General features: G+C 34.7%; 1 protein-coding gene across 4 annotated transcripts in view; it reads right to left on the bottom strand.

Moving 5' to 3' along the window:
• PDE4B (phosphodiesterase 4B) overlaps positions 1–12,551 on the bottom strand; it is a 701,553-nt gene that overhangs the window by 365,903 nt on the left and 323,099 nt on the right. Inside the window, exon 1 of one of the 4 annotated variants that reach the window (XM_002750924.6) lies at positions 6,602–7,009. The exons of the other annotated variants lie outside the window; for them this stretch is intronic. Coding sequence (XP_002750970.3) covers positions 6,602–6,837 — 236 coding nt within the window. The 5' untranslated portion in view covers positions 6,838–7,009. Of the gene's footprint in view, positions 1–6,601; positions 7,010–12,551 lie in introns of those variants that run through there. 4 annotated transcript variants of the gene reach the window in all.

Below are 12,551 nucleotides of genomic sequence, written 5' to 3'. Positions count from 1 at the left end.
TCTCAGGATACAGAAAACAAGACAGAATCTCTGCCCTCATGCAATTTAGCTGGGATGGCAGACAATAAAAGGATAAAACAATATAACAAATAAGCACGTCTATAATCTATTTTCAAGTAATAGATTGTCAAAGAGACAAGGAGGTAGAAGGTGAAAGGGTTCTATTTAGATAGGGGGGCCAGCAAAGACCTCTCCAGATAGTGATATCTGGAGATAGTAGAATCCTGAATGCGCATAAGAGGAAACCATGTGAACATCCAGATACTTTTCTTCCAGGCAGAAGAAAAGCAAGCGAAGGCCCAGAAGTGTATATAGGCTTAGTTTGTTGAAGAACAGAAAGAAGGCTCACAGGACTGGAGAACAAGAGATTAGGTTGGAAGCAGCCTGGGGCCAGATAATATAGGGCCTGAAAACCATGGTAAGCATTTGAGATTCTTTTCTAAGAATCACTTAAATGCTTCTGGCATAATGTCGCAAGTGCATTGACAGTGATGTTAGAGAAGGAAGCACTGTAAACATCCAAGGAGAAAAACTGAGAGATAAAAAAACAGAAAGAAATAGAAAAAGAAAGCAAGTGGGATTTAGCAAAATGGGCTTAGCCTTTAGCAGTAAGGCAGCTGGCAAGCTTGCTAGGCCACCTTCTGGCATGTGTCCTGGGGATTGTCACCATTACTTTACAAAGCCCTTTTTACAGTAAGTATTTAAAAATCCAATATATTGAAGACTTTAGGAGACTAAAAGGTGAGGAAAACACTATTTATAGATGTACTGAGAAAATGCTTGCTCTGATTAAAACAACAGACTCAGGCTATGAGGCACAGATTTCTACTGGCATTTGATCCAGACTGTGGACTAAGATAATGCTTACTATTTAAAAACAAAACCCACTAGGAGTCTGCACTTAAATCAAAATGCAAAGCATCTCTAGTAAATTAGGAATGAGCTAATAGGGTTTTCCCCAGATGTGCCCATCCTCCCATGCACCTTTGCTGATTGTTTGATGCATGTGGGGTATTGTACCAGCTAGTACTATGTACAGCATCATAGTGTAAGTGATAAATGCAAGAGACACCAAGTTCACATGCTTTCCTTTCAGTTTCCATAAACCATAATTTGTTAAGTTATAAAGCATGTCATATGCATAGTTTTCAATGTTATGTGATATACAAAATAAGTAAAGTCATTATATCTCAAATGCACATTGTCCCTTTTCCCTTTGCCTTTAAACTCCTCATCTTCTAATCCACTCTCCACCTAACCTGCAAAGTACCTTTCCAAAATAAAAATGATACATGGCAATCCCTTTCTCATAACCTGTCATGGCTCCCCATTGAGGATGGATGGGCTAAAGGCAAAGTCTTGTTCATGATATTGGAAGGCCTAGCAAATGGCTTCAGTCTACTGACATAGTCTTATTTCCTAGCTTTCCCGCCTTGCATCCTTAGGCTTGAAACCCTGGTGAACTATGTGTACTTTCACTCATGCTCAGAGTCAAATCTCAACTCAGCTGTTTATTTTCTGTGTAAACTTGAACAAATTACTTGTGCTGTCTGACCTTTATTCCTTTTCCTATAGAATGAAAATGATAGTATATAACTCATGGGGTTTTTATGTGATTAAATGAGAAAATACATTTAGAACTAATATCTATCACATTATATAAGTGCTGAATATATTAGAGCTATTATTTCTATTATTTGTTAACAGGATTTCCTAATTATTACTCCTTTGGCCAAAAGAATACCTTTCCTCCCCATTCTTCTCCTAGAAAACTCCTATTCATTTGTCACAACTCCACAAAAATGTCATCTTTTCTCTAAACTTCCCTTAACACATTGACTCACTCTCTAGTGGTAGTTATTTCTTCTGTGCTCTCATGACAAGTTGAACAACACACTTCAGTAGCATTATTCCCATGCCATGGATTAATTATTAATTCACAAGTTTGTCTTCCAGCTAGTATAGGAGTTCTTTGAAGACAAGGACTCTTTCTCATTTTGTGTCTCCTAAATCCAGAGCCAAGCCTGGTGCATAGTCGGCTCTTAACAAATGTTTTGTTCAAACAAATGTTCGACCAATAAATATGTAAAGACAGACATCTGTCAAAAAATTTTAAATATTACCAAGAAAGAATTTGAGGAAATTGATCAATAATGCTAGCACAGATTCACTAGATTTAGCTAACGAACTAGGACTAAATTGTATAATACAGCAAGCATGTCTACAGTTCTGAGAAAGGCCAATCATGTACCATATTCACTGTTTTTTTTTTTCCTATTCTTTTCCACCTAATCCAGTGTTGTCTTGCCAAGTATAAGTCCCTTTAGAGTACTAACTATGGCTTTTAAAACTTTCGTATTCAAATATCAGATACACAAGTAAAGACTTCATGAAGCTTTGTTAAAATGAGAAAAGATGTCCAAGATATAGATAGGTAAAACTAAATGAGAAAAACGAACACAAGTCTCTTTTTTCCTACTAACTTCTAATTAGAAAAATATTGTTTCCTATGTGCAAGGATGGACAGACGGATAGAGGATGGTGCTCACCAGTATAAGAAGAGAGCTCCAGAAAAGAGCAGCAATGCAACGAGAAAGTGTGTGTGGGGGTGGGGGGTGCGGTGGGCCCAGGATATATTCAAGAGTATTGCCGTAGCTTTCTTCAGAGAGCATCACGTTGCTAATGATGAAAGAGAACTGATGACTGAGGTTGAGGCATCAACAAAGAAGGGAAGGTTATAAAAGCTGGACACTGTGACAAGTATCAGGCAAGCACAGACTGGCCATACAGACCAGGTAGGATAACACTGTGCTTCCAAAGTTGTCATCCCTCATGTGGGGTTGGGGATAAACACTATGCTTACCTGAGAACTCTGGCAGTAAATTTCCAATTCACTAATGCTGAAAGTTCCATAGACTTTGCAACTTATTACATGCTTCATATCTATATATTTTCATATCATCTAACAAAGAGTGTGGTATCCACTTTTGGGTTTCAGAATTCAAAGAAAAATTTGGAAATTTGAGATGGTGGTTCAGACTCAAAATGATGATTAATGGAATATAAACACCTAGAAGAAGCTAAAGCAATTCAGAACACTTTTCATATCTGCCAAAGGTAATATTTGAAGGATCGTGAATTTGGAGTATACTTATACTCCGAATGAAACTTAAATGAGATAACATATGCAGACATTCTAGTAAAAAAAAACCTTAAAATATAGTAGGTGTTGGAATACATGTGGGTTGAATCAGATTTTTTTTCTCTTCAATGCTCACAGCAGTGCTCAATTACATATGTTGAGTGAATGAAAAAGAAAACTCTAGCACCAATTAATAATGATCTACAGATTCAAGCAAACTCTTATGCAGTTTTTTATTAATAATATCCACTGAGTGGAAAACAGATTATATATAACATATAAATAATATAAATTAATTATGAACAATAACTTTTCAGTACCTGGACTATAAAGTAGTAAGACTATGTACTAAGTGAGGTTTTAGAATTATTTTCTTTAGAGTCTGAAAAGTAGGACAGATTTCCATATGTTAAAGATGGAGTGATTGTGGTCCTGCCCAAGGGTAAAAGGAAGCAATGAGATAATCATCCAAATTCCTTCCAGATTTAGGATTTTGTAAATACCCTGATTAGTGATAACACATTGAATAGCTACATTTCTTCAGATATTTTTAAACAATCTCAGAGTCAGGATTTCATGAATATTTCTTAAATCTTCTGCCATTAGTCTACCATTCATAACTTGGGTTTTCAAAGCCAGAACTTCACATTCATATGACTAAAATATGAAATCTACAAATAAAAACTGTTCAGTGGGTTTGTATATAAACTGCATCCTCTGCATTGTTTAGCTTCATCATGAAAATTACTTTAATTTCAATGCTGGAATCAAAACAATCCAATCTTCTTAAAAGAAGCCTACTGTCTACTGTAAAGTAATAACATGTTTTTAGAGACTTCTAAGTGCATATCTTGGAATTTCTAACTTAAGTGCATGCTTTGGAAAATGCCAATCGTTGATCGTGAAAAGCTGGTTACATTTCACTATGACAGAGGAAAAATAAAGTACTTATGCTCTTATTTCCTCATGTAACCATTTCGTCTAATGTAAAAAAGCACATAAAATTTTTTGGAGACTCAAGAAAGAAAAGTTTATTACACTCACAAGTCTTAGAGACAGGAGATATGGCAGCCCATAAAGAACCACATATACTCATTGGAGAGACCTTAGGGTGCTCAAGAGACAAAAATGTGGAGCAAGGGGAATGCATTAAGCATTAGGCCAGTGCCTTTATTGGGGTTCCCTTGGGAAAGGCAAAATTCTTAAGATTTGAAAAAATCTTAAGATTTGAAAATACATAAGATATATGCCATTTTCCAGAAAGAGATTTTCATTGCATGTTTTATGAAAATAAATTTGAAAAATGTTAAGCATATATTCAGATAAAACAATACAAATAAATATAAATAAAGACTTAATCATGAGCTGAAAATAAACTGTGATATAGTTTTACTGAGACACATCAGAAGGGAAATGTGTGAGTTGGAAGAATAAAGGGTGAAAATGAATCATAGTGATAACTAAAGTTATTTTATAAGTTTAATGATTAATGGATCATTTTAATCTATATTATAGAGCATTATATCAAAGTCCTATGTTTTCTTTTTTGGCAATTGTAAAATTTTGTTTTAACTCAATTAAGAAAATCATCTTATCAGCATAGGTAACCTCAGATATCATTTAATTGTTCCTTTTACAACTTGCTGCAAGAAAATTTGTATAATGCATGAGTAAAACTAGCCCTTTAATTATTTTAATATTTGGGTTCTTTGGAAAAGTAAAAAACTCCAGTATTTATAGCTCTATGTTCCTAGCAAATCAAAAATCTATTAAAAGAAAAAGAAAGGCCACACTATTGTATTCAGAACCAAAACTCTGTATTATGAAAAATATTACCAAGGGTTTAAGAAGACTTATTATTATCTAAAAATTAGCTATCTAAAAATATATCCTTTTGATCAAACTAGTGATTTAATATTTACTCAAGTAAGAAAACATATGCATCTATTAATCATATATTTCCTACATATATTATTTTCCTAACTAATTAAGAGTAGGTTTATATAAATCTCTCTAGGGGTGGGATAAAGGACAAAAGAGAGGACTTCTTCAAATCAGCACATCCTTATACATAAACCGTCCATTTCTACAAATGTTACCACCATTGGTAGGCTCTGAAAGACTAACCACGTGTATTCTGCAAATAAGAGGTTACAATTAAACAACGTGATTTAATACATCGAGAAGATTACCAAAGAAATTCTGCAATAAAGCCAATATATGAACAGTCCATTGTCAGAAAGCAAGAATAAGCACATCATATATGCCAGGCAAAGTATGTGTTGGCTAAGCATGTGGTATCCATCAAAGGCAAGCTATATCTTTCTAGGCATAACTTTAATTTGCCAATGCACTATGCAGTAGATTAAGCAGACAAACATTTTAGATAAGCAGAAAATAACTCAAGTGAATATTAATTTTTAAAAATCAGATTTCTTCATTTTATAATGTTGATTGACAATCCAGCACTGAGTCACAAAGTCACGGTATTAGAATTGCCTTTAAGATGTATAAGCTCCCTTTACTGCTATGGTCCCTGCTAGATAAAACTAAGGTACAGCTACCTAATTTTTAAAGGTACTTTAATCTGAAAGAAAACATATTCTCCAAAAAATCTGAAGTGGCCTGTCTTTTACAGTAAAAGTGATTTAATTTTGTTGTGTTTTTTCCTCATATTTCATCATTATATTGTTTGAGGAGGTTACCCTACTATATTTATATACCTTGAAAACATAAATATTAAAGGTGGTGGGCTCAGTGCAAGTTTTACAAAGCATTCTTGAATTTATTTGCTGGGCATTACAAAAACATCTATAAATGTTAAGGTTCTTTTTTTTTTTTTTTAAGAAAAGAGGCTCTTAAAAATAACGGCATTTTGGAATCATAAAGTAACCATGGAATTTCAGAAGTAGGAACTTAGCTTTCGCTTTCCTTAAGTAGTGTAAAGATAAGTCAATAAATCAAAATCTCACTGGTTTATACACTATAAACATGGTGGCACAATAAATTAAGTTTGATAATACTTATATTATCTTAAAAATAAATTAGAACTAAGAATAAAAGACTCACTCATGTCCCAAAATTATTTTGTTTAAATCACCAACAATCACAAAACAAAAAAGTCACCCACCATCTCAACAGAGATGAAACAAAAAAACTGACTTTAAAAATTCATTTATTATTCTACCTACCTAGAATTAACTATGTATTCTGATAAGCAGCAATTTTAAATATTCTACAGTTAAAAACATATTTTATGTGGAAATAGCTAGTAGCACAATGACAAGTTAGCACATAGTACATTTATGTATTCTTCAGCTGACCTGGTCTCTCTCTATTTCACACTTGTGGTTTTTATTAGGAACAAAACTCAAATGTTCCATTTTCTACATTGCTAGATCACTAGTGCTAATGCAAGAATCTGAAAAGCACTGTAGATATCTCCAAGTCTCGTCTTACCATGTATGAGCCACAGTGAAGCGACGACGCTGCCGAATGCTTTTATTCACCAGCAACTTTCTGAAAAAGCATGGTGAGTTCCTTGGTGAACTGCGTGGAGAAATTTTAGGAGATGTAGGTCTGTTTCCTGGTAATCTCGGAATCTCAAGTTCTAAATGCATTTGCTCCTTGAAAGTCTTTATGCAAACCTCAGGTTCAGAAGCAGTAAGTTCCTTTGAAGAATCTTTTGCTGTCATGTCTTGTAAGGAGTGCTAGCTTTCACCATCCAAAACAAAAATCTCAAACATAGCAGAGACACTGCTGCAGGTTAGAAGACTGATAAGTCTGCAAACTATTTCCAGTTTAATTTATGAAGCTGTGACTCCAATGTATGAGCTTCTCAGAGCAACAGCAGCATACTCGAAGAATGGCAAGTCAGGCTGTCACAAGGAGCTTTATCAGGCTGGCTTTGCCTCTGAAAATGCGCCAAAGTGCTTCCAATGTCAGTAGCCTCCTTGTGGATGAGGTTTGTCTGCAAGCTACACACTGACACTCACTGAATTCATTCAGCTGAATATATCAACTCATGAAATATTCATAAGGTCTTCTGATAAATCCTTTACGTGTTTTTTTCCTAAAAAAATTATCCAACAAGCTGCATTCACTAATGGATAGTAAGCAAAACCTAGTCACTTGTTTTGTGTGCACAAAGAGCAGACCCAGAAACCGTCCAGCATGTGTAATGTTTAAAGTCTTCATTCAGAATTATCTTGCTCTGTAATGCACACAACAGTAACTCCACCTACCAAATGCTATTGGTCCAGGATTATTTAAACAACTGCACTCTGTTTCCCCCTTAACAACACCCTTCATTGCTTTAGATTTCCACAAAATTTGTGAGGCTGTCTTTATCACAGTAAAAACTGATTAAATACGAGATTGTCAAAAAAAAGCTAACTAAAATAGCCTCTGAATTCCATTTTTGAAAGAAAGAGCTGATTTGCTGAAGTCTTTTTTTTTTTTGCCCCTCCCTTCTCTAGAAGATCCAAAACAGCATCAATATAAAAAATGTCAGCGAACAGGAAAACATTGGATTTAGTTCATGCCCCCAAGGAATTTAATGCCCAATCTTTATTCCCATAAACATTACCCTCATTCTGTTTAAGCTCATTGTTCATGGGTTGCCAACAGCAGCTACTCTGTGTTAGACGCACAGCCACTTTGACAGCAAAGCTCATCAAAACTGGAATGAAGGTAACAACCAGGAAAAATGAATACTCTCAGTTGAAGCGCAGAGTCCAAAGTCAAGCACTATGCATGTGTTTGTGTGCGTGCAGGTATGTGTACAAGATATTGTATACTTGTGTGTGGGCATATACATTTGAGAGTGTGTGTGCTTTTTGTTCACAAGGAATGCAAGTGAGACCCATGGGCAGGGGAGTCCAAAACATGCCTCAAGTCCAAAAGTAGATCACTGTAACCTGATATCCAGATATATGTTGAAATACAGCTTCTATACTTTAAAAGGCACATGGGGAAGTAGAAAGAATATAGTGGTGCTTGAAGTTTCTGGATTTTATGAAAAGTCTATACCAGCAATGATTGTCACAAGGGCCAGCCTGATCTCAAATAAATTTGACAAAGCAGAACTAGGGCTCATCAGCAAGAATGACACAAAAAAATGATTCTCTGTAAGATTTCAGTGAAAAACGGAGATGTTTAATTCTCCCACTAAGATGTGAAGTCTTCTACCCTTATAAAATCATTTGGGCTGGGTGCAGTGGCTCATCTTTGTAATCCCAACACTTTGGGAGGCCGAGGCAGGCAGACCAGTTGAGGGCAGGAGTTTGAGACCAGTCTTGCCAACAGGTGAAGCCCCCTCTCTCCTAAAAAAAAAATATACAAAAATTAGCCGGGTATGGTGGCACACACCTGTATTCCCAGCTACTCAGGAGGCTGAGACACAAGAATCGCTTGAACCTAGCAGGTGGAGGTTGCAGTGAGCCAAGATCATGCTGCTGCACTCGAGCCTTGGTGACAGAGTGAGTCTCTGCCTCAAAAAATAAAATATTCATCTGTGTCAGATATTCTGGTTAAAATGTGCTAAATAGCTAAAGGACTAAGAAATAAGAGCAGACCAACTCCTATATGTAGGAGCAAATAAGACCCACACCAGCCCTTGGGAAAGTGGTTCAAACATTATAGGAAGAGTTTAAAGTACTGGTTTATAGGTATTACTCTGGAAAGCATAACAACATTTTAATAACTAACAAAAATATATTATGAATAAAAGCACAGTCATGGAATCTTAGAACTTGCACTGAATCCTGGTAATCACCTTGTTCAGCTCCTCATTTGAAAGACAAGGTAGCAGAGCTGGAGAATTTAAGCAACTTTCCTAAAGTCACATAAGCAGATGATGTTAGAGCAAAAACTAAAACCCAGGTTTTTTGATTCTCAGTTGAATGTTCTTTGATTCAATTACAAAATGGTAATTTTGTTCAGGTAGGTTCTAATGCATTTTTTTAATATCTAAAGATATTTTAACTGCCCTATTTGAGAAGACAGATTATTAGACAGGAGAAAATATGGCTATGCTACCCATTATTTGCTGAATTATGAAAACAAAGCTGGGACTTTCCTCCAGCAATAATATGACTTAAAACTGGGACATGAAAATATGTGATTTTGCCATTATTCAGAATGATGTATTAGCAAAAAATAAAATAACAATTTGAAGTTACAAAAGATATTTCTCATATTTACTTTTCAAAACTGCCAAAATACAGTAAGCATTTTAGAAATTTCTTCCTAAAAATATTACAGCAAATCTCACAACCCAGATTTAGCTATATGTGAACAGTTTAGATAAGAAAATGTTGACATAAACCTACCTAAAGCAGTACAATAGTGCATTTATAATTACTTTCCAATTCTTATTGCCAATATATGTAACGTCATGTGGCATTCCACATTACTCGTTTTACTTTACTTACTATGACAGCCAAGGTCCCAATTAAAGAAATTTTGAGAATCATCCTAAGATGTGAAGTCCACAAAAACACGTAAAGTCTGTTAACTCTACCTACTCTAGAAAGAATATTAGGAATACCAAAGAGAGTCAATTGAAATACAAAACTTAAAAGATAATCAGACTGTTTGAAAGTCTGAATTACTTATTTCTGAAAAAAAAAATGTTTAATGCAAATGCATAAAAGTTTGTTTTTAGAGCCAAACTCCTAAAAAATAAAAAAGTGAGATGCTTTGTCAAATACTGAAATCAAAGATGAGTCTACAAGATAGGAGATAGGCAATGCTATCAAAGAAAAAGTAAACATAAGCACAGTAAAAAGAAATCCCACGCTATATTTCAGCAAAGAATACTATTTGAGAGAGACAGCCAGGAGAACAAAAGAAAAAGCAAATACAGTCTATGTGATAGAATCTATATACCCTGTCAAGTGCCTAGGAAGGAACTAATGAATAAAATGAAAACCTTCCTGTTCATGTATAATCCTTAGCCCTTGGCATCTCAGAAGGAGAAATGAGTAATTCCCAATTAATTTACCAATGAACAGATACCTGGGAATTATTTGAGAATTCAAATTAAAGGTATGTCACAGTTTTATTTATTTTGTATAATTCAATTACATTTTATTTTATTTTATTTTTCAGACAGAGTCTTGCTATGTCACCCAGGCTGGAGTGCTGTGTCACCCAGGCTGGAGTGCAGTGACACCCTCACGGCTCACTGCAATCTCTCCCTCTGGGTTCAAGTGATTCTCCTACCTCAGTAGGAGACTACAGGCACCCACCACCATGCCTGGCTAATTTTTTGTATTCTTAGTGGGAGATAGGGTTTCGCTACTTAGGCAAGGCTGGTCTCGAACTCCTGGCCTTAAGTAATTCACCTGCCCTGGCCTCCCAAAATGCTGGGATTACAGATGTGAGCCACTATGCCCGGCCTGTCTCAGTTTTAAATAATGAAATTTCTAGTATTCATATCCTGTCAAAGCAATAAGAATCAATAACTTATCATAATAAAATATCATTGAAGGATTTGAATAGTTAAATGGTCAATAGAAATTAAATAATATATTATTTATGATTACAAATATTGTGAAAAAAATTGAAAACATTTTGATTTTTATTGAATTGAAAACAAAGGTCAATTAATAACAGCCAAAAATATTATAAATTTATAGTGACACTATAATAACTTTGTTTTAAAATGCTTTTAAAATTTAACATCCTTGTAATACAATTATTTTGGATGAAAATAATTATTTTTATATTCAGTATCCTTTAAACTTTAAAAGTTGACCTGGAATAAATTTTCTAATGAGTGACTACTTTTCAACTATTATAAAATGAAAGTATTTTAAATGCACGAAACTGCAGTTTGCATACAATAATATTATACCAAGCACAACATTGAACCCAAAATAACATGGTTCCCACTTTCTGCAAATACAAAGATGGATATTTGAGAAGATAATTAAATCAGAAGCTTTTTTTAAAAAGACAATTAATTCAGAAGCTTTTTAAAAAAAAAGATAATTCAAAAAAAATTTTTTAAAAGCTTTAAAAGAGAAACAGATTTAAGACTATCAGTATTAACAAAGTTGAATTATTGTTGATCATGTCTATTTATTTCATTAGCTAGTTTCCTTTTCCTAAAACAACACGCAACCATTAGACTTTATTCAAATAAAGCTATACAAGATACCTTCACACCACTGAACAATCATGCCTCTTCCAACAGTGTATGCTGTTATACAACAATACATAACAGTAAGTATACTCTTATGTATAACTACAGCACCGCAAATTGCAAATTCTCCCAGTTTTTCTATTTTGTTTTTAAAAATGAAGCTAGAGAATTATTCTAACATGATTGAAAAGAAAATAGTATTCAATTGAATGAAAATGGTCTTCTAGGTATCTTAGAAAATTAGCAACTCTTTTATGTAACATTCTTTGCAGACCTATTGAGTGCCACATATGGCAGTAAGCACTTCTAATATGTTATTTTATTTGATTCTCATAAATATTTCAGACAAATTCTGTTGAAATTCCCTGTTTGAAATATAAAATCCTTTAGGGCTGGGTTGAGTGTTATTCAATACTGTATTTCTAGAATTTGGGATACAGTGTAGCACAGAATAGACAGTCAATAAGGATTTGTAGACTGAATGTACATTATCTTACCCATTTTCAAATAAGAATATCAAGACACAAAAATTACATAGCTTTTAAAGAGTTGATCCAATACTCAAAACCAAGCCTTTCCACTCTAACTATAGTGTCTATTTTATTACACTACACCCATGCTACCCAAGCTTTTTATAACAGAGGATACCTTATGGGACAGAAGTGGGAATTCATGTTTTCAGGGTGGTCCAGTCATATTGCTAGAAGTTCATCTTCACATTTACGTAGCATCCTTGAGTCTGAAGTTATTTAGCATGATATCTTTATAAGATGATGTGAATACCTCACTTGTATGCATCTGATGCTATTTAATTATTCACCTTTAGTGAAATGGTGCTTCAGAAAGATTAACTTTAGCCTGTACCACCTGATAATGTCACCTGAATCCTAGGTGAGAGGCTTGTATCCTAGAAGCCTGAGCATGGATTCATGTTTCTTAGAGATGGTCCCATTCAAAAAAGAATTGCCCACGCAAAGCCCTCCAGTAACACCTCATCACCTAGAGTAAAAGCAAAGTCTACACAATGGCCATCCACAACTGCAGTACCTCTCTTATTTCATCTTCAACTCTCCACCTGGTCCTTCTTCAGCCACACTGGCTTCCTTTCTGTTCACTGAAAATGTTGGTCGAGTTTCCTTTTTCCCAGTATATCTGCATGGTTTGTTCCTTCATCTCCTTTAGCATTTGCCCAAATATCACTTGCTTGATGAAGTCCCCCATAATCACCGTATTTAAAACTACCAACCTCCCCCATTC

Source organism: Callithrix jacchus, chromosome 7 (genome assembly GCF_049354715.1).
Source record: "Callithrix jacchus isolate 240 chromosome 7, calJac240_pri, whole genome shotgun sequence".
Taxonomy (NCBI): domain Eukaryota; kingdom Metazoa; phylum Chordata; class Mammalia; order Primates; family Cebidae; genus Callithrix; species Callithrix jacchus.
Note: the sequence above shows the minus strand (reverse complement) of the source record. Positions and strands in the feature narration are given on the sequence as shown.